Raw genomic sequence first — 27,199 nt, forward strand, 5'->3', positions numbered from 1 at the left:
CATGTATTGCTCTACATGTCAAATGTAACAGAAAGTAAACTGTCCTCAGGTTTACAGTGGGGAAGAATACCATTAAATCTTGCTGAGAAAAGCCTGTATATTGTTAAGTATAGCCATTATTAATGTTTATTGTAAAAACACTCAGACTTCCACAAGTTTAAAATCTCAGTATTATTTAATGAAAACAAACCCACCCTGTCACGTACAGGGAGCACCTTACAGGGGGCACCGGCACTCACCACTCACCACGTTCAAGGAAAAGCACCAGGACAGTACTCAGAGGGTCCTCGCAGTGCTCTCCAGAGTTATAATTTAAAGGTATTTCTCCATGGTAAAGCTACAATAGTTACATACTAGCAATACTACATGCTTTCCATGGTCCCATGGAAAAAAATAGTTCACTTGATCCTAATCCCTGATGCAAGGCACTTGAAAGCACCCGCATAAAACGCCCATGTAAACAGCAGTGCAGTGCACCTTTCAAATAGCAGGGCTTGTACACAGCCTGACCAGACAGAAGGAGACACAAAACCCATCATTGCCACAGCTAAAGGCATGTTAAAATTTCTACCAAGAAACTGCTTCTCTCATTATTCACAGAACAGGCTACACAACCTCAGTAAAAATACAAAACCCTTGTGGACATTTCATACTGCAAAGCCAGCATGCTCCAGGGGTCTGCATGAAGTCGGAGTACAGGCGAGAGGTCACAAGTGAATGCACTAGGCATTTCTGAATACCCACGTTTAACAGCCACTGCCCTGGTGGGCTATCTGTAGCACCATTGAAAATGCATTAGCAACCTCAAAGGTACAAATTCCAATCAACTTTTTCATGAGGCTCATTTAGTCTGCAGTAATCAATAGCAGTAACAATAAATTTTAAATTATTGACTAATGATTAGCTTTTCTTAGCAAGAAAAGTTCTGTATTAGTACATCCCATGTACACAGCACCAGTTTAAACAGGATTATCAAACACCTGCAGCATCTCATTGCTCACTGGAAAGTTCATTTCTTATCACTTTCCATGTCAAGCATAAAATTAAAACAGTGATGAACACTGACGGGGAATTCAGTAAAACAGACGAGTGGCAAGCTGTCCAAGTTCCACTGCGTTCTCAGGAACCTGTTTCTGCCTCTGAGAGGATTAACACACAAGGGGCAGAGGCCAACGGCAGGCCCCATCAGGTATGGTATGGCCATACTGTGTTTCTATTATCAAGCAACTGGCACATACACTACTGGGAGAGTAAGGGGGTCTATGTGTGACGCAACCCAGGGGGGTGGTTCTGAGTTCACCCCCAGCTTCAATCGCTAGACATCTGCCTTTCCACCAACTTGATTCTTACTGGCATGCCCTTCCTAGGCATTTAAAGGGATAAGGGCATATATAGGTATGCACAGTGAAGAATCAACTATAAATATTCAGACCTTTGCTTTTTTAAAATTATAGACCAAAGTGATTCCTCAAAGAAAACCAGTTTCTTCATAAATGAAATATAGTATATAAAAAGCTGGAATGATGGGTAATTCAAATACAAAACTCAAGTACAAAACACCCTATTTTTTCTTTCCAAACTACATAGATTCATACAGTTGACTCTACCATAGAACTGTTCCATATATAATTACACCACTAGCGTAAAGTACTATCAACACTAAAACTCTTCAGTTTGTCAACTGAGGGTCTACGTCCTGACATCTGCATTAAAACTGCAGCACTGAGCCAGAGCTGAGAGGCATCTTCCTAAGCATGGCTTCCTTCTTCCTGCTCTCGTGTCCCACAATTATTAAAAGAAGGGATCTGCTCTGCAAACGACTGCGCCATCCACTGTCCATTCGGAACGTCGCCGGGAGCTGATTCTTCTCCCAGCTGCGTACTGTTGGCTGCTGGGAAGGGAAAAAAATATAGTTCACGGTCAGGCTTAAATTGATCTACTGAGATTTTAAAAATGCATTAAAGAATTATTAAAATACTGAGCGAGTTTTTAAAACAGTGATAAATTATTACTAGATTTTTGGATCGAGGACCAACAAATCATCATTTGCACTCAAGGAGAGGAACGCTATAAGTATAAGCCAATTTAAAATCATGTGTGAGAAGCTTTAGTCACTTAATTACATTTTCATATTAGTACTGTAAATATTCAGCCATCTCTCTCTTTCTGCTACTCCCATCAGCCCCAGCACTCTCAAAGGACGGATTAGGAGGAAACCTACTTAGCCCATTTGAAGCAAAGCCGCAAGGTTCACCATTACATGGGTTTTCACCATAGGCGCCACCGTATGCTGCTTCATAGCCTGGATCATACTTTTCTTCTTTAACAGCCATCTTCTTTGCATCCTCTGTGTGGAGAGTAAAAAAGGATTGAAACTGATGTTGTAGAAAGGTTTCCTATGCAAATACAGCTTGGTCATATAATTTGCTGTGATTTTTTTTTTGTCTTTTTAAGATTTGTTATTTTTTATTTATATGTGTGTGAGGTTGCATGAGTTTATATGCATGCAGGTGCCCAAGGAGGCCAGAGGACAATAGATGCCTTGGAACTGGAATTACAGGTGTCTGTAAACTGCCTGAAGGTGGGGTCTGGAAACCAAACCCTGGTCTTCTGCAAGAACAACAAGTGCTCCCAACCACTGGCGTTTCTCTGGCCCCATTTGCTGCCCCTCTTAAAATTCTTTGTAGCATACACTAAATTAGCTTATGAAAATTGGAAAAATCCATTGCACTCAATTTTGGGCAGAGAGATGCTCCTTGGACTGAGAATACTGGGAAAACCACAGTATTCAGTGCCTGAGAACAGACACAAAAACCCAGTAACAGAGCATCTGGCTATAGCGCAATTTCCTTTCTTCCTGCTTTAAATCTGCTACTTCTTTCTGTTCCGTACACACACACACAAGAAGCTGATGAGGGAAGGGAACAGTAACAAACCTTGTGCAAGCTGTAGGTCAAATGTATACTGCACTTCCTGAATGTCCGTGTTGCGTTCGATGCCTTTCAGCTGGTCTCTCAAGTCCTTCAGCTTAATGTAGTAATGAACTTTGTCCTGGGCCCGAGGAAACTGAGCGCATCTGGCACTGGAAGACGGCATGACGTAGCAAAGCTGGGATCAACAAGTTTCAGAGAGTTTAACATTTGATGGAATCTACTCAGACTGTGCTTAAAAAAACTTTACTTGGCTGCTGGGAACTTTATTTGACTTAATAACTTGATACATATACGTAAAATCAATCTTAAAAAGCTGCATTTTAAGATCCCCAAGTGTAGCTTGCTCTGACTTCTTTTCTCATAAACCATGGACAAAACCTTGTGCATATTAGAAATGTCCCTAGAAGTTGGATGAAATACCAGAAGTAAATGATGCAGGGAAAGACACTTGCACTTATCACTTTGGTGACAAACTGTCCTTCAAAGAGCAGAAGTCATTTTTGCTCTCTATATATAAGTGAAGAAATAAACTATTATATATATGGCAACTTAAAGTTGCCTTGCCTTTCATATATTACCATTATTTTGCTTTGAGATGCCCTCATCATATATGATAATTATTTTGCTTTGATTATAGAATCTTTAAAAACTTCTGATTAACGCAGATGTGTGGGTGTTAGCATGTTTTATAATAGCACATTTTTCAAGATATTCTTCAATTAAAATGATCTAGAGTAGCCTGGTGGGGGTGATGGCACACACCTTTAATCCTAGCAGTAAGAAGGTAAAGGCAGATGGATCTCTGTAGGTTTGAGGACAGCCTTGTCGAATGTACACAGTGAGACCCCTGCCTGACTCTCTCTCCCTCTCCCTCTCTCATACACACAAATAAGAGAGAATAAAAAGAAGAAAAGTAAACTGTTTTCACTTCTAGCTAAATCACTAGCAACATCAATAACTTCATAGAATACACTCTGGAAGATAAATGCAGGGCTACCTAGAGAAGTGCCACCATTGCCATAGTTACTTCTTGGCTGTCAACTGACCAAGATCTGGACTCATCTGTGACGAAGGAACTTCAACTGAAGAATCACCCAGACCTAACTAGCCTTTGGCCTAGTCTGTGAGGCACTTTCTTAGTTAGTTAGTTAGTTAGTTTTGGGGCAGGGCATTGGTATATGTACCAGTGGAAGTAGGATAACTTGCGGGAGTCAGTTCTCTCCTTCCACAATATGGGTTTGGGGGATGAACTCAGGCTGTCAGGCTCGGCAGAAAATGCCTTAAGCCCCTGAGCCATTCTGCTGGCCTCACAAGGCATTTACATAACCACTAATATGGGAGAGCCGGCCGATTATGAGTATTGCCATCCTTAGCCTGATGAGCTTGTTTGTTTGCTTAATTTTTTAAAAAATTATTTATTTGTATGTGCACTGGTGTTTTCATGGATGAGTGTCTGTGTGAGGGTTCCAGAATCCCTGGAACTAGAATGATAGTCAGGCGTGAGCTGCCATTTGAGTGCTGGGAATTGAAGTCAGTTCCTCTAGAAGAACAGCCAGTGCTGTACGAAAGAAGCCATCTCTCCGGGCCCAGAGCCCCAGTTTTAGAAGAAAGACAGCTGAGCAAGGGTGTAAGCAATGTTCTTGCACAATCTGCTGCAATGGCTGCTTCCAGGTTCTTGCTCTTGCCTCCCTCAATGATGGGAGGTACCAGTGCTAAAGAACTTGCCTCACATGTAAGGAAACCCTATGTTCAATCAACCCACCCCCCCACACACACAGAAACACACACATACACACACAGAGACAGACACACACACAGACATACACACAACACACATACACACACAGAGACACATATAGACACACACAGACACACACACATGGAATAATAAAATAAAGCTGTATAAAACTATGTTTAAGAGGGCCAGGGTATAGCTAAGTAGAGTGCCTACATGCAAATTTGATCTCCAGAACAAAAAACAAAACAAGACAAACAAAACCCTACATTTTAGTAAAAAGAGAGAGAGAGAGAGAAAGAGAGAAAGAGAGAGAGAAAACAAAATCAGAAACAAATACTCTGCAGATACTCTGTGGAAATTAGTTTGAAAATCACTATACCTATATAATATAACTTAGTGTTAAGAGTTCTGGCTGCTGCCGGGCAGTGGTGGCGCATGCCTTTAGTCCCAGCACTTGGGAGGCAGAGGCAGGCGGATTTCTGAGTTCGAGGCCAGCCTGGTCTACAGAGTGAGTTCCAGGACAGCCAGGGCTACACAGAGAAACCCTCTCTCAAACCCCCCCCCCCAAAAAAGAGTTCTGGCTGCTCTTGTAGAAGACCCAGGGTTCAATTCCCAGCACCCACATCGTGGGGCTGGTAACTCCAATCCCAGAAAACTAGATACCCTCTTCTGGCCTCCATGGGCCATGTGGTTGTATATAATGTATATAGACATATGTCTATATACATTAAGCAAAACATCCATATGCATAAAAATAAGTAAATGGATGAATAAATGAAATGTTAAAACAATAAAACCAGCCAAACAGGTTGGCTGGCTGTTTGTCTAGCATGTCCAGATCTAAAATTAAGCTGGGGTTAAATACACAGATGAAGTAGCTAACGTTACCAGTGAGGGTTACATACATACGTATGTCAGTGAGGATTACATACGTATGTATATCTGAATGTGTAAGCAACCAACGATGAATGTAGTATGTGCCAGTTCCTCTGACATTTAGCTGACAAATACTTTTTAAATAAACTTTAACTGCATCTGAAAGTCTAAGCTGGTATAATTATTTAACAAAACAGGTGTATTTTCTTCTGGCAAAACTGACAACGTCCGAGATAAACAGGGGTAGTTGGCTAGAAGCCCCCGGTAGCTGGTTTATAGACGCACTCAGAAGACTTACAGTTTCTGTGTCTGGGATCTTGTGGGGCTGAAGCCCAAACTCCAAGTTCTTAACCTTTACTCCAAAAACCTCTTTACTGAAAATTTCATAGATACCTAAAATAAAACATAAACATATCTAACACTGCCCTTGCCATCAGCATAGAGAAAAGACAAAAATGTAAAAGTAATTCTTACATTTTCCGTTAAACACCGCTATTCGTGGCTGGTATTTCTGCAGTTTCTGCACTAGGATACGGCCTCCTTCCCGAAACTCTTTACTGGAATTGAATTAAGAAGCAGTGAGGAACAGTAACGAACCGTGTTTGCAGTGAGCTGCCTGCAGGCAGCTCTCAACACCTCACACACGCAGTTTTGGATCCTGGTGTGGATCGGCTCCATACAACATTCCTAAGTAGGCGTGAGACGGCCGCAGTAAAATAAACCTCATGTTCTATAGCTACCTAGACAGATCCTTGCTGCCTGGCGTCGTCCTTTCTACCATGTTGGTGAAGCCGATGCCGTATTTCCCGGGTAAGGTGTGGTCATCCATGTGATTCAGCTGCACCTCACTCAGCCCTGACATGAACAGACACTTCCCTGTGAAAAGGGGACTCTGTTACTTCCACGGAAAGTAAAATGCTTCTATCAAAAACAAACAAACAAACAAACAAACAAAAAAACAAAAAACAAAACAAAACAAAAAAACCTGATGGAGTAGTTTACATTATGCTGCTAAAACCGAAGGGAAATAAAAGACTTAAAATATGCTAAAGTTAGCAACCTACATCAAATACCATATTGAACAATGACAGCAGTTGGATACCATGCTAATTTCTCTCTGGTTTTAATCATAATTTTCCTACAAGACACTATTATGTTCTTGCACACACAGCTTCAAACTGTGTTCTCACCTAATAATTGATAGTCACCACGACTAAACTCAAACCCAGTGAGGGTAGAGGAAACTAAGGCACGCTTTCTCAGAATCTTAAAATAATGGGGATCATATGTTGCTAGTTTCAAAAGTACATTGTTTAGCCTAAGCATCTGGAATCTTACTCTCAGACAAGCGGTATTGTCTGAGGACACAGCGCTGTAGGAGGCAGTGGTAAAGGATGTATAGGAACAACTTGCAGTAGCAGAACCTGTTTTAAAGCTCGCTATCAAAGAATGAGTCTCTGCTGCTCTCTCCTTCTGTAGAAACTGTCTTTAAAGAATGTCTCAGACCAAAGCATTTTATACATAACCGAAACCCAACAGTCAATGAATTTCTTTTAAGGAACTTTTTCAGCTATTTTATGTGTATGGGCGTGTCTCAGGGTTTCCATTCCTGTGATAAAGACCATGACTAAATGCGATCTCGGGAGGAATGGGTTTATTTCAACTTACACCTATCAGGTTAAACGTCGTTACCAAGGGAAGTCAGGGCAGGAACACAAGGCAGGAGCCTGGAGACAGGAGCTGATGCAGGGGCCATGGAGGATGCTCCTTACTGGCCTGCTCAGCCTGCTTTCTTACACAACTCAGGGAGCCTGCCCAGGGTGTGATCACCCACAGAGAGCTGGACCTTCCCATAGCAATCCTCAATCAAGAAAACACCCAGGGCCCAATATGGTGGAAGCACTTTCTCGGCTCAGTTTCCCTCTTGGCAAAGTACTCAGAGCTTGTGTCACATTGATGAAAAAATAAAAAGCAAAACCAAGCAGAACAGGGTGTTTTGTCTAGGGTGTTATGTACCATGTGTGGGGTTGGTACCAAAAAAGGGAACCAGGTCCTCTAGAGCTGTAACTACAGATAATTGTGAGCCACCCTGTGGGTGCTGGGCACCAAACCTGGGTGCTCTAGAAGAGCAGACAATGCTCTTAACCTCTGAGCCACCTCTCCAAGAAAAGAACACTAACAAAATCTGGGAACATCAATACCTTTGTCTACATGGTCATAGCAAAGTATTACTGTTACTATATCTATGGAGTGTACACACACACACACACACACACACACACACACCATCACTCAAAAGAAAAAAAAAAAAAAAAAAAAACAGAAAAAATCATGGCCAGGTGGCAGTGCATGCCTTTAATCCCAGCACTTGGGAAGCAAAGGCAGGCAGGCATTGTAAGTTCAAGCCAGCCTGGTCCACAGAGGAGTTCCTGAATAGCCAGGACTATATAGAGAGACTCTGTCTCAAAACACCCCCATCCCCCCAAAAAAAGAAAGAAAAGAAAAAACAACGATAAGTAAATAAAATCTTGAAATCATCCGAGCAAAGTGCAAGAACAGAGGTTAGCCCAGTTGTAGAATACGAGCGTAGCATGCTCAGAGCTTTGATCCCCAGCCCCACCAAACCTCCAGGAAGTCCTCTGCCATGCCCTCTACTCTCCACTAATACAAAGTGCAGTGACAGGCCACGCCAGACCCTTGACCTTCGTGTCCACACTCAGGGAAACACGTAACACATGGAGCTTATTCACATCATTCCTGTCACTGTAATTTCAGCCCATTAATCCTACTAATAAAAACACCTCACTCAAAAGTGACTCTGAAGAAGTAGACACTTACAGAAGTGATTTCCAGGCCCAGGGTAATGATGTCCTTTGTAAGCAGCCATTAATCCTGGGTTAATGCCGATCTAGAGAACAAAGTCATTAAACACTTTTATCTTTAAAACAGGGCTTAAAAACTCAAGACAAATATTCCATTATTTCATATGCAAAATCCAAATAAATCACAGGCTGTTCTGTTACTGCCACACCCCCTACACTATGCATTATATCAAATTATTTTGTGTTTTTCCTTTAAAAAATTAAATAAGTTCTCTACTTAAATAAATAAAAAAGAAAAGAAAATAGTCAGGCGGTGGTGGTGCAGCCTTTAATCCCAGTAGTAAGGAGGCAGAGGCAGTCGGATTGCTAAGTTTGAGGCCAGCCTGGTCTACAGAGCAAGTTTCAGGACAGCCAGGGCTACAGAGAAACTCTGTCTGGAAAATCCCCCAAACACACAACACTCCTCTTTACAGAAGAATGCTGTTTCTACGAACCACTGACAGGTAAAGTCAATCCTCAGGTGCTATCTACTGTCAAACAAGGACAAAAATTCTTACAATCACAATATCCAGATTGAAGGTCAAAATGTCAGGAAGAGTCTTGGTCAGAAGCTCGGCCTCAGAGACGCCGTTGAAACGGTCCACTTTCCTTTTCACTTTAAACGTGTCTGTGATTTTCTCTTGCTTTTCTTTCGCTTTTGTGGACTTGCCGGATTTCTTTGTCGCAGCAGGTTTTTTGGGTTCCACTGGCTCCTGGGGCTCTGCTGCCCTGGTTTTCCTTTTCCTTCTCTTTGGAGCCTCTGAAACACCGATTCCCAGAATGTGGTGGCAGAAAATATAGAAACTGCAGGCGATTCCATGGCAGTCACCCTATGAACACCATGTTACCTGAGCCCAAGTATGCCCCTGAATCTCCATCTCCTCTGCAGCTTCCTGTCCTAGCCCTCTCCCACCTAGGCACACTTGATGGTCACAGACAGATCTTCTATACAATATCAATACAATTGGGTTCTTGGTTTCTCCAGGGACCTATATAGTACCTTACAGGCATTCTAAGTACATAAATCGTTAAGTAAACACATTTTTTAACAAGGCCAGCCAAGGTGGTCCACACATCTAATATAAGCATTCAGGAGGCAGGTAAAGAATTTCATGAGTCGAAGGTCACCCTGAGGTATACACTAAGATCCTGGCCTCAAAGGGAAAGGTTTTTTAACTCACTTCCTACTAGTAGACACACAGGTGGCTTATGGCTTGTTTTAGAAGTCAAGAGGCATAGATTGTTCCATACGCATTCAAAGTGACTTAAAAGTGCTGAGGACAAGCTCTCTCGGGCTGGCAGCACTGCTCAAAGGCAAGAACAGAGATGTGTTCTCAGGACCTCCACATACTGACATGAAGGTTGAACAATGTGTGTTGAGGCCTACTCTGCACATTACAGAGTGTGTGTAACACCACCCACCATTTCTACCCAACAAATGTCCGTCCTGACGGTCCAAAGTGTCTCTCGACAATGGTAATGTCTCTTGAGGCACAAAGTACTCTTGGCTGAGAAACAGACTCAAAGTTATTCAACGGGAAGCCTGGATTCCCTTGTCCTTGACTCTCTGAATGCTTTCCTATTTGCTCTGGCCCATTCTCCTGTGTATTTTCCCAACCATGCCTGGAAGGTTGCTTCAGTTTCTCCTTACCAGGTCTCTACCACCGTAGACTAGCAGCTGGAGACCCCTAGTTCTCAGTGTCTGCAAACACAGAAGTGAGGCAGGCGACAGCCCCAGCCACTGAGTTAGGTGTGGCCCTGGAATTATAAGTCAACTGTGAGCACACTCCTCATATAAACGCTGCTACTGCTCCCCAAACACCTCAATCTATGTGGCTTCTCTTCAATTCGTTATCTCAGTGTGGCACTCCGTGCAACCAACTGCATGTCAGAAATCTATGAATGCTGTGGGTAATGCCTGAGTCTGCCCACCAAAGGTTCCTATGTTTGATGCTTAGTTCCATGGTAGCTTTGTTGGGAGACATGGAACTATTAAAAGGTGAAGCCAAGTAAGGGGTCCTTAGGTTAGGGAATGCCCTAAGAAGGCAATATCAGCTTCCCTGTCTCTGTGGCTTCCTGTCTGGTGATGCGATTCTCTCTCACGTGAACCTCTGCCACTGTGGCACCATCTGCCATGGGACCTTTCTTGGAGCTGAGCAAACGGTGAGGCCATGCCCTCGAACCTTCAGAACTGTGCACAAAACCCTTCTCAGGGCTGGAGACGTGGCTCAGGGTTAAGAGCACTGGCTGCTCTCACCGAGGACCTGTTTTGATTCCTGGCACCACTTGGCAGCTCACAACCTTTTGTGACTCCAGTTCCAAGGGGGGCTACACTGTCTTCTGGCCTCAGAAGGTACCAGACAGGCAAGTGGTTTACAGACTTACAAATAAAACACCCATACACATAAAAAAAATTAACAGAACACACACACACACCTTTTTAAAAAATGTTACTAAAAAAAATGTTACTCAGCATCAAGTTTGTCGTTACAATAATGTAAGGGACTACAATCCGTACTTTTCGGCTTCTCCTTCTCTCTCAGTATCTACATGAAATACATCAACTGTAGCCGAGGAACTGCACCTCTTGAGTACTTCCCAACTCCTCCTCCATGCTTGCCAGCATCCTTCATATCCTCCCACTTACACAGTCTCTGCTCACTCTGCCTTCCATCCAGTCCTGCTCCTAACACACCCTCCAGCCTAACTTAAATGCCCGTCCATCTGAGTCAATCCTCGGCTCCCACTCTCCCAACAGCTCCCTCCTGCTTTGGGAACAAGAGTGTGCACTCCTGAGGGTCCACGTAAGCCTGACTGTCTCATCTGCTCCAGAATCCAATGATTCACGATCACGCGGGGGTTTGGCGACCATGCCTCAACTGCCTCTCAGCTGGCAGAGCCCCTCCTTGGTTGTTCATGGGTGACTTTTGGAGCTCCTGCATTACTGGTCTGCTGCCACTGAGTGCCTGGACCAAGTTAAATGGCAACGCTGAGATCTCTGATCACCCAGCCCGAGCCCGCTGCAGCACTTAGCGTACACGTGTGCAGCATGTGTTCACTAATTGCTCTGCTGGAGGCAGAGGCATTCAAGGGGACCATGGAAGAACTACCTGGTACGGGGTCCTGGGCAGGAGCTTCTGCGGGCAGTTGCTGTTCAGTCACGGCTGCCATGTTAGGAGCTTCTGCTAGCACCTGCTGTCCAGTCGGGACTGCCATGTTGGGAGCTTCTGCCATCATTTGTTGAAATGGAAACGAATACAAAGCTTGAATGTGCTCCAGGGAATAGCTGAAAGAACAATTAGGTACAAGTTATGTCACCACAATAACAGCTACCCAAGGGTAAGTTTAAATGACCAAAGAATCGTCAGAATCCAAATAGTTTATAGCCACACTGTAGTCATTACTCAGGCTAACAGGAGAGAATGAAGGTCTATTCTCCTCTGTGAATTCTTTCCTGACTTGGCCAAATACACACATACACACACACACACACACACACACACACACACGTACGTTAACTTTTACTGTTCAGTGATATACAATCAACACAACTTGCCTGCCCTTTCTCTGAAATGAGAACACAAGAACTTTCAAGTTGACAGGCTTGAAGGACTATCAATGCAAATGAATTAAAAAAGCCTAAATAGACAATATATCCCCACAAGCACCACTCCCCATCTTGGCACAAAAATTTCCCCATCAGAACAGTGTAACTTAGTTTTTCTTTTGGCTCCTTTGTGTGAGTTTTTTAAAAGTATACTCATTAGATTTGGCTGTTTTATTGTTGTTGGCCTTTTATTTGTTTTAGTTGTTGCTTACTACTTTGTAGACAGTAGAAACGTATTATTTTGTAACTATCTGCTCAACCTACGAAACAAAGTTCTCCAACCTCTCTTCTGAACATGACTTAAACTCCATTAAAAGCAAAGCATGCAGCCTTGCTGGCACGGTGATGCACACCTGTAATTCCAGCCCAGCTACAGACAGACCCTGACTCAACACACAAAGCAAGTAACTAATGGAAACCCATTCTAAACCTCAAGCCTTCAAAGGAAGCAACTTCCAAAAGCCTTTCTATAGTGGCCTAAAAGCAATGTCTCAAGCTGCTTCTGTCAGCACGAAAGCAAGGAACACAGACGCAGGATACTACAGCAGTGTCTACTACAGCAGGACACTACAGCAGTATACACTATAACAGTATACACTATAACAGTATACACTATAGCAGTATACACTACAACAGTATACACTACAGCAGTATATACTACAACAGTATACACTACAGCAGTATACACTACAACAGTATACACTATAGCAGTATACACTACAACAGTATACACTATAGCAGTATATACTACAACAGTATACACTATAGCAGTATATACTACAACAGTATACACTATAGCAGTATACACTACAACAGTATACACTACAGCAGTATACACTACAACAGTATACACTACAGCAGTATATACTACAACAGTATACACTACAGCAGTATATACTACAACAGTATACACTATAGCAGTATACACTACAACAGTATACACTATAGCAGTATATACTACAACAGTATACACTACAGCAGTATACACTATAGCAGGATACACTACAACAGTATACACTATAGCAGTATACACTACAACAGTATACACTATAGCAGTATATACTACAACAGTATACACTATAGCAGTATACACTACAACAGTATACACTACAGCAGTATACACTATAGCAGGATACACTACAACAGTATACACTACAGCAGTATACACTACAACAGTATACACTACAGCAGTATACACTACAACAGTATACACTACAGCAGTATACACTACAACAGTATACACTACAGCAGTATACACTACAACAGTATACACTATAGCAGTATACACTACAACAGTATACACTACAGCAGTATATACTACAACAGTATACACTACAACAGTATACACTACAACAGTATACACTATAGCAGTATACACTACAACAGTATACACTATAGCAGTATACACTACAACAGTATACACTACAGCAGTATACACTACAACAGTATACACTACAGCAGTATACACTACAACAGTATACACTACAGCAGTATATACTACAACAGTATACACTACAGCAGTATATACTACAACAGTATACACTATAGCAGGATACACTACAACAGTATACACTATAGCAGTATACACTACAACAGTATACACTATAGCAGTATACACTACAACAGTATACACTACAGCAGTATATACTACAACAGTATACACTATAGCAGTATACACTACAACAGTATACACTATAGCAGTATACACTACAACAGTATACACTACAGCAGTATATACTACAACAGTATACACTATAGCAGGATACACTACAACAGTATACACTACAGCAGTATATACTACAACAGTATACACTATAGCAGTATACACTACAACAGTATACACTATAGCAGTATACACTACAACAGTATACACTATAGCAGTATATACTACAACAGTGTACATTATAGCAGTATACACTACAACAGTATACACTATAGCAGTATATACTACAACAGTATACAATATAGCAGGATACACTACAACAGTATACACTATAGCAGTATACACTACAACAGTATACACTACAGCAGTATATACTACAACAGTATACACTACAGCAGTATATACTACAACAGTATACACTATAGCAGTATACACTACAACAGTATACACTATAGCAGTATATACTACAACAGTATACACTATAGCAGGATACACTACAACAGTATACACTATAGCAGTATACACTACAACAGTATACACTACAGCAGTATACACTACAACAGTATACACTACAGCAGTATACACTACAACAGTATACACTATAGCAGTATACACTACAACAGTATACACTATAGCAGTATACACTACAACAGTATACACTATAGCAGGATACACTACAACAGTATACACTATAGCAGTATACACTACAACAGTATACACTATAGCAGGATACACTACAACAGTATACACTATAGCAGTATACACTACAACAGTATACACTACAGCAGTATACACTACAACAGTATACACTACAGCAGTATACACTACAACAGTATACACTATAGCAGTATATACTACAACAGTATACACTACAGCAGTATACACTACAACAGTATACACTACAGCAGTATACACTACAACAGTATACACTATAGCAGTATACACTACAACAGTATACACTATAGCAGTATACACTACAACAGTATACACTATAGCAGTATACACTACAACAGTATACACTATAGCAGTATACACTACAACAGTATACACTATAGCAGTATATACTACAACAGTATACACTATAGCAGGATACACTACAACAGTATACACTATAGCAGGATACACTACAACAGTATACACTATAGCAGTATACACTACAACAGTATACACTATAGCAGGATACACTACAACAGTATACACTATAGCAGGATACACTACAACAGTATACACTATAGCAGTATATACTACAACAGTATACACTATAGCAGGATACACTACAACAGTATACACTATAGCAGGATACACTACAACAGTATACACTATAGCAGGATACACTACAACAGTATACACTACAGCAGTATACACTACAACAGTATACACTACAGCAGTATACACTACAACAGTATACACTACAGCAGTATACACTACAACAGTATACACTATAGCAGTATACACTACAACAGTATACACTACAGCAGTATACACTACAACAGTATACACTACAGCAGTATATACTACAACAGTATACACTATAGCAGTATACACTACAACAGTATACACTACAGCAGTATACACTACAACAGTATACACTACAGCAGTATATACTACAACAGTATACACTACAGCAGTATATACTACAACAGTATACACTATAGCAGGATACACTACAACAGTATACACTATAGCAGTATATACTACAACAGTATACACTATAGCAGTATATACTACAACAGTATACACTATAGCAGTATACACTACAACAGTATACACTATAGCAGTATATACTACAACAGTATACACTATAGCAGGATACACTACAACAGTATACACTACAACAGTATACACTATAGCAGTATATACTACAACAGTATACACTATAGCAGTATATACTACAACAGTATACACTATAGCAGTATACACTACAACAGTATACACTATAGCAGTATATACTACAACAGTATACACTATAGCAGTATACACTACAACAGTATACACTATAGCAGTATATACTACAACAGTATACACTATAGCAGTATATACTACAACAGTATACACTACAACAGTATACACTACAACAGTATACACTAGAGCAGTATACACTACAACAGTATACACTATAGCAGTATATACTACAACAGTATACACTATAGCAGTATATACTACAACAGTATACACTATAGCAGTATACACTACAACAGTATACACTACAGCAGTATACACTACAACAGTATACACTACAGCAGTATACACTACAACAGTATACACTATAGCAGGATACTATAGCATCAAATGATGGCACTAAATCTAGAATGCAGTCAGAAGTAAAGTAGGAAGGAATTTACTTCTTGGAGAGTGAAGTCATGCTTCCCAGGGCAAGATACTCTGCTTAGCAGCTAACACTCTCTCTGTCTCTCTGTCTCTGTGTCTCTGTCTCTCTCACTGTCTTATAGGGAAAGAAGAAGAGCTCCGACAGCAGAGGTCAGAGCTGGAGAGATGGCGAAGTGCTCAGAGCAAGCACTCACTGCTCTCCGAGGGTCTGGGTTCAGTTCCCAGTACCCACACCAGGCAGCTCTCAATCTCCTGTAACTCTCACTCCCGGTGACTCGACACCTTCTTCTGGACTCCGTGTGCACCTTTACATAGATGGAGCACCCACTCTCCTATACACTCAAGCACACATAAATAAAAAAGCAAAGGTCAAACAAGCCACCTCTGTAGTTAAGAGTTATCTCAATAAAATGGCCAAATCAAAAGGTAACATAAACTGCTGGCCAGTGGCAGCATACCCTTTAGTCCCAGCACTCAGGCAGGTGAATCAGGCCAGCCTGGTCTACAGAGTGAGTTCCAGGACAGCCAGAGCTACACAGAGAAACACTGTCTTGAGAAACCAAAACAAACAAAAACAAAGTTTACATAAACTAAAGAAAGCCCTAGACAACCTTAAGTGGCACACAATAGATTTTCCCACACTGCCTTGCTGTGTGAACTCATTCCCCAGGGAAGAATGCCTTTCCTTAGCTTAGCTCATTCAAGAACACTATGCTAATAGCCACATGTGCCTTGAGACTTTCTGCCCATGAGCACGTATGATGAAACGGTAAATACTCTGTATGTTTATCATGGCTTCTCTGCCCCTACTCTGAGTCCTGAGCTATCAGAGAGGCCCTGGAAAGGGCTCTTGCACAGTACTGCCTGGAGTTCCCTCTTCAATCCCTCAGCACAGGTTACATAGGGGACACAGGATAAGAGACTGTTGGAAGCTAGCTTAGGGTGGTATTGCATGGTCATAGATACCAGGGGCCTGATTCCAGTGGACAGGCACTTTGGCTTCAAGAAGGGTTGCTGGAGACAGACACCAGTGAGGAAGAATATTAACTCTTCCTTTGGAGTTTTATTTCTTTAAAACAAACAACACTCTAAAAGGACAGAATTTGAAAGGTTAATTTTATGTGTAAGAGCGTTGTCTGCAGCATGCACATAGTTGGAGCCCCTGCGTGGGTGCCAGGATTCAAAGCCAGGCCCTTTGCAACTGTTAGGCCTTCTCTCCACTCCCAAACTTTTATTTCTTTAAATACAGTTTTCAGATTATATAATGGCTTAATGGAACATCTTACAGCAACATGAGAAAATACCATGCAGCTACTAAAAGTTCATTGGTATTGTGAAAAAATATAGAAAAAGGATGTTGAAAATATTTTGCATAGGGATTTGTTGTTGTTTGAGACAAGGTCTCACATCGTCCAATCTGGCCTCGTCTCTACATAGATCACAGTGACCTTGAACTCCTGCTCCTCTTGCCTCTATTCCCCAAGTGTTGGGGTTATAAGCATGTACGATCAGACCATGAGAACTAACGTTAGCATTGTGGGACTAGCTTCCTACCACCCAACAGAAAGGTGGATTCAACATCTCTTATGTGGGTACATGTAGAGGTCAGAGGTCACTATCAGGTCCCTTCCTCATCACTCTCTGCTTTATTTTCTGAGACAAGGTCTCTCACTGAACCTGAAGCTCCAAGACAGAGACTCACTGGCTAACAAACCATAGAGCTCTTCCTGTCTCTGCCTACCCTGTGCTAGGAAGACAGTCACATGTACAAATTTCCACAGGTAATACAGCAAACACTTTACCAAGTAAGCCACCTCTCCTGTTCTGTAACATCCTTACTACTTGGCAGAAGAAAGCAATACATGTACACAGAAACCTTCATAAATTTGAATAGTAGAAAACCAGGGTTCTGGATAACCTAATTTTCTATTATTGAATACTAGCTATATCTGCAAGTGACACAAACTTGCTTCAACTTGTATAAATTCTTTTTTTTTTTTTTTTCGTTTCAAATGATTTGTGTACCTATGCTTGTCTGCATGAGTTTTATGTGCATGACGTGCATGGAGGATCTGTGGAGGCTAGAAGGGAAGTCAGGGCCCCTTTACTGGAGTTACAGGCAGTTGTGTGCAAACCTGTGGTTGAAGGGGAACTCATGCCCTCGCAAGAACAGGCAGTACTCTTGACTGTTGAACCATCTTTCCATCCCCCTGATCAAAAGATTTAAAAATTATGTCGTGCGTGTGTGCGCACGCACACCCACCCACCGACCCACCCGTGTGGGACACACACACACACACACACACACACACACACACACACGTCTTCTCCAGGAGAGGGGCAGCAACACGGAGGACTGAGTCATCACCCCCCTCCTTCCAGCTTTCCCTCCCTCGCTGTGATAATGCAGTTAGATTTCACAGTCTCTGCATTAAGTGGCACTAAATCTGCTGAGATTTGAACAAATCCTGTAGTCATTCCTTCCCGGGTTGGTATGGAAATACCTGAAAAGTGAAAAGCAACTTAGTAGAAGAGCTTATTCCTATACCCAGTTCAGAATACAGCGCATCCTACTGGGGAAGGTGAGGCGGTGAGAGCCACGGGGTCCACGTGCTGACCACAAGGCAGAGAAAGACACCTCAGTATTTAGCAGGCTCTTTCCTTTCCCCTTTGTGGAGTCTGCATCCCAGCCCAAAGAAGGGTAAACAGGGAAAATTAAAGGGCACAAGAAGGGGAGTCTTTTATTCCAGAGTCTGTCTGGCTGAGAGTCAGAAATAGTAACACAACTCAAAAAAAAAAAAAAAAAAAAAATCACAATTGCCTAGAGAAACTGTCCATCTTTCTAAAGACAAACAAGTAAGGATACTAAAAACTACAAACTAGTGGCTCAGGGGTTAAGAGCACTGACTGCTCCTCCAGAGGTCATGAGTACAGTTCCTAGCAACCACATGGTGGCCCACAACCATCTGTAATGAGATCCGATGCCTTCTAAGACAGCTACAGTGTACACACACACACACACACACACACACACACACACACACACACACACGGAAAACAAATAAAATCTTAAAACAAACAAAAACCCTACAAACTAAGGTTAGTCAGGCCTTGTTGACTGTGGCCTTGAGTTTAAGTGTGTTACATACACTGCTCTCATGTCCCTAGATGTAAATAATGCACCTTATACAATCACTTGACTTTACAGACAAGGGGAATCCTTTAAGACTAAGACAAAAACAAATAAAGCAGACCTGTGCTGTGAATGAACTGTTTGGGAAGGATTAGGAGGTGGCCTAGTAGGAGGAAGTGTCACCCTGGGGGTGGGTTCTAAGGTTTCAGAAGCCAACACCAGCCCCGCCCCCTCCACCTGCTGTCCTCAGCTCACAGCTCACAGCTATTGTTCTAGCGCCACATCCGTCTGCTCCCCACCATAATGTTAATGGACTCACTCAGAAACTGCAAGCCACGCCCCTAATTAAATGCGTTGGTCGTGGTGTCTCTTCACAGCAATGGGACAAATGCGAGCATCTTTTCTCACTGTAACTCTTTAAATCTTGCTGTAAACTCTATTCCCTCGAGGAAGGCAAGAGAAAAACACAGAATTTATAGATAGCCACTGAAAACACCTGTGGACTTTCCCACCTTGAGAAGCTGTATGTGTTCTGTAAGTACTATTCTTTTAAGTTAAGCCTGTCACCCCACCCCCACCCCCACCGTCTCTATGCCTGGGCCAGTGAAATGGTTCATCAGGTAAAGGTGCTTGCCACCAAGCCTGGTGACCTGAGCCTGATCTGAAACCCACAAGGTGAAGAAGAAAACAAACTCAAGAAATTGTCCTGCGACCACCTTCACACTCAGCTGTGGCACATGGGCTCCCCACCCCCATATTCATGAGCATGCAGGCACACACAGAGTAAAATGTTAGAAGTAAAATTATAACTAATCCGGTGTGCTTACTATCCCTCATCACCGCCCAACAAGCTTCCTCAATTTGCTTCACTCTTACTCATCCTGACACTCTCCTGGGCAGTGCAGTCCAACATCCAGCTTTATTGACCAGAGGTGGTCTGGTGGGGGGGGTGGGGCTACTGACCACTGACAGCACCACCACGTTCAGGGCAGGTCTCTTCAGCTAAACATCTCTGGAAACACCCTAAGGGCAGATCCAGAGGTGTTGTCTTCTAGGTGATCCCAAGTTAAGTTGATTCCATGTCTAGGTGATTCCAAGACAGTGATAAACTCCACAGGCCTCAGACCCGCCATCTCTGTGAAACGTAACGGCTCCTGAGCTATCCAGAAGTGCCCTGTTCTCTATTCTTCCCTTACCGGTTGGTTTCACCTGATCCACACTGCTTCTGAAAGGTCCGGGACTCCCCAAAAAGGGGTCCACTTAAGTCTCAGGATAACACGCACCCAAAGGACACACGAGAGACCGTCTTGCTGTAAAATACATGAGGTGGTTTATTATATCAGAGCTCTGGGCCAGCCCATATCCCCATATCTCACATAGGGGATAGAGGGACTGACCTCGTGGCTCAGGGGCATAGCGCTTATATATGGGCGGGGTAGGGAAAAATCGAACTTTCGCGCGGGTGCACAGGATTGGTTGTTTTACCTTTTTTGAACACTAGTAGGCCGTACCATGGGGCAGGGTGTAGTTCTTCCCTTGGCCAGTCAGTTTCTGGGATGTTCTTAACAGGCCTTTGTACTGTAACTCCCCCCTCCTCTGTAACTAATTAGATGGACCCAAACCTGCTGGCAGGTGCTTTTCTGCCCAAGGTCTAAGGCGAAAAATTTATACATATTTGATAAGATGGCCTTTATAATTTTTCACTCTACACTTCTTTCCTTTACAGGCTGCCGCTTTCTTCTGAGACCCATCCTACACACTCCTACGACATCCAGTTCCCAGAACTGGTTCCTACAGCTGCCTGTGGTCTCTCAACACAAACACACACACAGCTAAGAGGCCTATGGAAAGGCACCACACTGTATGCCTGTAATCCTAGCAAGGAAGCAGAGGAAGGAGGATGAATATGAGTTTGAGGCTTGCTTGGGTCTGCATAAGCAAGACTGTCTCAAAGCTAAAAAACAAAACGAAAAAAAAATCTAGCTAATATGATTCTGATCTGCTATTTTAAATCTTTAAGGTTTTCCCTAGAAACAGTAAGAAACTTCTTTAATTTTAAGTCATTCTACACTATTTTAAGGGTCTAGGGGGCCATGTTCAAAATACCTTTGGTCATCTCACTTGGACAAGTATGAGTCATTGTGAATATCCACATAACAAGGACCAGTGCTAAATGAACTGAACGGCTCTGCAGGAGCTGGTGTGGTATTGCTATCTATTCAAATGCCAAATACTGGTCTCCCAAATCTGGGTGTTCCCCCAACCCCCCACCAAGAGGAGTTTCTCAGGGAAGAGGCGGTCCTCACACATACCAGCTTTTTGTGGTGTAAACTCTGCCCCCTGTTAACCCTGATTGTTGAATAAAGATGCCTACAGCCTAGGCTGGGCAGAAGAGGGGGTGGAGTGAAGGTTCCTGGGCTTGAGGTCTCAGGAGGGACCACCAGAGAGAAGAGAAAGAAGTCCCCGTGGGGTAGCATGGAACAGGAGCACATAGCCCCGAGGGCTGGCCTGATGCAGGAGGAACAGCCTGAACAAAACATGGCAAGACACATGTCAGGGTTATTGACAGGGAAGCAGACAAAACAGCATAGACGGTTGCTATCTGCCCAGCTCTAGTGCTTTTAAGCTCATTATAAATCTAAAGAGTTTTGAGTCTTGTATTTAGGAACTAAATGAGCTGAGGTGGGGTAGAAACCCCCATATAATACTTACTGCAACACACACAGCTCCAGGGAGCTTGCAGTGTGGACTGTGAAGGCACACAGCATATACATCTGCTGCTGATGGTGCCACACAGAGAATGCACACTTACCAGTGCGTTAGCTCCTACATGCAGAGTGCACAAAGACTTCAGGACTAATCAGAATTTCCAGTTCATGCCAGGCCTGGCAGGAAAGGCCCATAACCCCAGCCATCTGGGAGGCTGAGGCATGAAGCTAATGAATTTAAGGTCCACCTGAGCTACAGAGCGAATCCAAGGGTAGTCAAGGCAACACAGCAAGACCTTTCAAAATAAAGAGTAGGAAGGGAGCTGAGGGATGTGACTCAGTGGTAAGGTGCTTGCTTAGCACACCGGAGGCCCTGGGCTCAATCTCCAACCACACCCTTGCAGATAATAAGGTTAGGTTCATTTTAACATCATTTCAGTAGTATGGCATCAAGGACACACACGATATTTGTTCTTGGGTGAGAGACATAGAGACAGACCACACAGACATATACACACACATGTAAGACTGTGCCTCTTTTTGTTAATGATTCATTATTGCATCCATTCAGCATTTATTTATGTAGACTCCGATTCAATCTATCAGTTCTACAAACTCGTCTCAAAGTTGGGCTGGGGCATTTCCCACTTTTATCGCAGGCCACTGGAACCCTGCGGTTGGTAAACTGTTTAACAGAGTCGGAGACAGATCTACCTGTCCTGTGAGTAGAGACCCTTCTTCAGTGTCCCTTGAATCATTCAGTGGTAAACCAGGCTTTCATTTCACTCCCCTGGACTGCCCATCAGATGGACTACCCGTCAATCTGCTCAAAGATGTACAATAATACAGCCGTCGAATAGGGAGGCGGGCTGAAGACAGACTCTCTTGCCTAAGTTCAAGGTCCATTCGCCACTTAGAGGCAAGCTAATTCTTCGCCAGGTCTAACACCTAAATCAGTATTCTGTATACCTGCGAAGACTTTGCCATCTTGCTTTTCTTATTTAGTTTTCTGCGAAGAGTCTAAATCTCCAAACCTTGGGCAGGCCCGCCCTGACATTCCCAGCACCACTCACTAAGAGACAACGTTAAAGACCCCAGAACTAAAGACATCTCAAGGGTGCCTTGTTGGCGTGTTATACACACTCCACAGCAACAGTATCTACCCTGCGAGGATGCGGAGGACGCCGCCGCAAGCGCATCCACAGGGCACCCGCGCCGCCTTTACAGTCCACGGCGACGGAGGGTGAAGAAGAACAGCGGGCGGAGGCTGCGGCGTACACACAGCACCTTTTAAAGCTCGCGGGTACCCGAGGCTGAGGACGTGCGCGGACCGGGGGAAGGGGAGCGGGGGAGGTCCCCACCGCGCACGCGCAGGCCGGCCTTTGTGCGGGCCGCGGCCCTGGCCGACCCCAGCCGGGAGCTCCCGTGTTACCTGCGCGCGGCCTCCGCGTCCATGGCGGCGCCGCTGAGGATGCGGCTACTCCTGCCGAGCCCACAGGCGCCCGCTCTGCCGCTCGGCGTGCGGACTCAACCACACGATCGGGGCTGCCGGTGGACAAACGGCGCTGGCCTCGGCCCCTCCCACGCTGCTACATCACCGCGGCGAGTCCCCAGCGCACTTCCGTCCCCTTCCGAGGAAGCCAGCGGGCTCGCCGTCACGTGACGCTGGCCAGGCCAATGACGTCCCCTTTTCGGGGCGCCCCCGACTGCCGCTTAGCCTTTCGGGAAATGTGGAGCTCGGAGAGGATGGGGAGCGCCCCGCTGACGTCAGCTTTTGTGGGTTCTAAGTTTCCTTTGGGTGTGGGTTAAGGGTGACGGCCTTTGAGTTGTGTAGGTGGACGGTTATCCTTGGTGGCAAATTCATGTCTTTTCACCCCAGATTTTTGTGCAGATTAAAAGCTACGTGTCTTGGGGCTCACAGAGCCTAGGCTACCAACCAGGGAGCCTGCAGGAGCTGGACCGAGACCCCCTACACTTTTGTAGCAAATGTTCAGCCTGGTGTCCATGTGAGTCCCCTAACAAGTGGAACAGGGACTGTCTAGGTCTCTGTTCCTTACCAATGGATCCAGCACGGAGTTGGGGGAGGGGGATTAAGTAGTTGGGCCTCAGTGGGACAGGATGTGCCTAGACCTGCTGAGACTTGGTGCCCTAGGGTTGGGCTGCCTCACGGGGGCTTCCCCTTCTCTGGGGAGAAGAGAAGGGGGCAGGATTTGTAAGAGTGGGACTGGGAGGAGAGGAGGGAGGGGACTGTGATCTGGACGTAAAGTTAATTTAAAAATTAAAATAAAAACAAAATCCCCCAAAACAACTTGTCTTTCTTGAGCGTCCCAGCGTTTGAGAGAGCTGAGTTCAAAGCTGACCTGATTTATAGAGCGAGTTCCAGGACAGTCAAAGCTACACAAAGAAACTTCGTCGCGAAAAATTAAAATGATAATAATAATGATAAATAACAAAAAACTGTGCCTTACACAAAACAATAAGAAGACTGTCTTTTTTTTTTTTTTTTTTGGTCAATTCCTGTCAACTCCTCATGGGAGGGCTGGTTGGGCTTGGAAAGCCTAACATTGGAGGCCGATACCGTTTGAGCCTCAGTTCACTAATCTGTAAAAGTAGGCTCTTTGTAGACTACAAAGATTTACATAAACTCATCTCTGTGTTGGAGATGGACAAACACTAACCTTTAAAGTTCATGACTCGAGATGCATTTCTGCTTCAGAATCTTACACACCAGTCTCACTTCGACTTCTCAGAGGCTCTTCGTTTTTGAGACAATGACACTGTGTACCCCTGACTGGCTTAGAACTTTGCAGCTGTAGTCCAGGCTGGGCTCAACCCGAGACAAGTCTCTTGCTTCACTCTCTTGATTACTGACTGGGATTACAAGGCATGTGCCACCATACTTGGCTTTCGGAGGTTCTAAGAGTTCTTGTTTCATTTCTTCTCAATATCTGTGGTGCACGTTTGGTCAGAAGAGTTGTCTAATGGTGTCTGGCCATCTTCTTGAATTTCAGAGTGATGGCAACCTAGGCTTTGTGGTAGCCTTTTGTAAACAGTCAGTGATTGTTATCTGAGGTTTGCTGGGGTTGTTCCTTCGAAGGGTACTCAGAGGCTTTACATTACTTAGACCTGAGACATAGTCTGAGAATTTTAGGTAATGGTTCCTTCATAACCCCTAGATCTTATAAGAAGTTTTGGTATGCAGAAGTTGACTTGCTAAAACTGCCTTTTGTGTAACAATAAAAAGCACTTCTGGGGCCTGAAGAGATGGCTCAGCAGTGCTTGGGAGTCCTGTAGAAAAGTGAGGAATAGAAGTGAGCCAGCTAGAGTAGTCAAGAACACCACAAGAAGGCCTACAGAGTTAACTAACCTCGACCCATGGGGACTGACAGACTGAACCACCAACCAAAGAGCATTCGGGGGCAGGACCTAGGTCCTGTACATATTTCTAGCAAATTGAAGCTTGGTCTTCATGTGAGTCCTCTAAACAATTGGGGGTGGGGGGCTGCCTCTGACTCTGCTGCTTGTCATTGGATCCCCTTCCCCTAGGTGAACTGCCTGGTTGGGCCTCTGTAGGAGAGGATGTGATTAGTCCTGCTGGGACTAGATGTCCCAAGGTGGGGTAGTGTACCACCTAAGTGAGTGTGAGTGTTGTCAAGTGAGTGTACTCTGAGGAGAAGGGGAGGGATTTGTTGGGGGGGGGCGGTGCCTGTGACAGGGATGTAAAGTGAATTAAATAAATAAATAAATAAATAAATAAATGGGGGAGGGGCACTTCCAGGAAATTGCCAGCATTCAGACCTTGAGAGGCTGATCACTCATCCCACCCGTGTCTCTCTTCAATTGTCCCGAGTAGCCCAGAACACTGACATCTTGTAGTGACAGCGTCCCTGTTTCTTTAGGTTACATGACAAAAAATGGTGAAAAGCCTGACTGAATTAAATTCGCCTTGTTTGTTCCACAAGAGGCACTGGTTAATTTACAGTGATCTCTCCCTCCTGTGACACATGAGCTCAGAGATGGCCGTCTGTGCTCCATGGTTTTTCCATCCTGGGATATTTTGAAGAAAAGCATATTGGCGGCTGGAGAGATGGCTCAGACTTTAAGAGCACCAACTACTCTTCCAGAGGCTCTTCCCTGGCTTCGATTTCCAGCACCCATATGGTGGCTCACAACTGTCTCTACCTCTAGTTCCAGGGGAATATGACACCCTTTCTCACTTCCTAGGACACTAGACATGAAAGTAGGGCACAGACAAACCTGCAAGCAAAGCCACATATATGCATAAAGTAAAACACACATAAAATAGTAAAAACTGTATTTAGAAAAGAAAGAACTTTGGGGCTGGAAAAATGGCTCTGCTTTTAAGCGTGGGCCGGGCTCTGGCAGAGGACTAGAACACTCAGACAGCTCACAGCCATCACTAGCTACAAACTTCTAAATCCCATGGACACCTGTGCTTGCATGCATGGACCCACACATCCCCACATGCATGTAATTCAAAAAATTTAAATTATTTTTTCAAAAAGGCTGCTCAATGGTGGCACACACCTTTAGTCACAGTGATAAGTTATTTCTCGGCTGGCGAAATGAGCCAATTCAAGCCAGATTAAAATATATATAACTGCAGGTTTATTGGGAAACTGCTCTCCTGGTGAGTTCACTGGCCCCAAGGAAGGAGGCCATGGAAGTTGCCATGGGGAAAGAGAGAGGTGAGGGAAAAGAGAAAGAGAGAAAGCTTGTCCACACAGAGAAAAGGGAAAGGGGGAAGAAGAGAAGAAACCAAAATGTCTGGGTTAAATAGCAAAGAGCCTCTGGGGGAAGGGCAGCCCAGCCCCTGGTCTGGGCAATTCAGGGCAGATATGTCAGATAGGGATGCAGGGATGCAGGAAAACCTGGAGGCCAGGTCAGCTCTGGTATGTAAAACATGCACCTTGGCTGTTTGTTCCCAGGGTCTGAAATGCAACACCCAGTGCTAGGGAGGCACTCTGAGAATTTAAGGCCAGCCTGGAGAGACGGTGGTGGTTTGAATAAGCATGATCCCTACAAGGACCATGTATCTGCATGCTTGGCCCATAGGGAATGGCACTATTTGGAAGTGTGACCTTGTTGGAGTAGGTGTGGCCTTGTTCATCATTGTGAGGGTGGGCTCTGAGGTCTCCCATGCTCAAGTTACGCTCAGTGTGGAATACAATCTCTTGGTGCCTGTGGATCAAGGTGTAGAACTCTCAGCTTCTGTAGCAGCATGTCTGCCTGCACGCTGCCCTTCTCCCAACTATGATGAACCACTGAAACTGTAGGCCAGCCCCAGTTAAATGTTTTCCTTTATAAGAAAACATTTAGTATCTCTTCAAA

At 43.9% G+C, this 27,199-nt stretch overlaps 1 protein-coding gene across 6 annotated transcripts; it reads right to left on the reverse strand.

Annotated features, from left to right (window-relative positions):
* Positions 1-156: 156 nt before the first annotated feature.
* On the reverse strand, positions 157-23,498 carry Tdg (thymine DNA glycosylase). Of its 6 annotated transcripts, none has more exons than XM_076919862.1 (12): positions 23,280-23,478; positions 20,336-20,449; positions 19,459-19,582; positions 11,519-11,694; positions 8,927-9,168; positions 8,386-8,455; positions 6,288-6,423; positions 6,022-6,104; positions 5,846-5,940; positions 2,937-3,108; positions 2,222-2,347; positions 157-1,888 (listed from the first exon to the last, which is right to left on the reverse strand). In XM_076919862.1, exons 4-12 carry the CDS (start codon positions 11,643-11,645, stop codon positions 1,749-1,751), a joined length of 1,191 nt encoding a protein of 396 aa, XP_076775977.1. In that variant the 5' UTR covers positions 11,646-11,694; positions 19,459-19,582; positions 20,336-20,449; positions 23,280-23,478; the 3' UTR covers positions 157-1,748. The 6 variants fall into 6 exon arrangements, with proteins under 6 accessions (XP_076775977.1, XP_076775975.1, XP_076775974.1 ...); XM_076919860.1 differs by having other exon boundaries at positions 157-1,891; positions 19,459-19,575; positions 23,280-23,475; XM_076919859.1 differs by having other exon boundaries at positions 157-1,891; positions 23,280-23,475.
* Positions 23,499-27,199: the final 3,701 nt, after the last annotated feature.

The sequence above is a fragment of the Arvicanthis niloticus genome, chromosome 22 (assembly GCF_011762505.2).
Source record: "Arvicanthis niloticus isolate mArvNil1 chromosome 22, mArvNil1.pat.X, whole genome shotgun sequence".
Taxonomy (NCBI): domain Eukaryota; kingdom Metazoa; phylum Chordata; class Mammalia; order Rodentia; family Muridae; genus Arvicanthis; species Arvicanthis niloticus.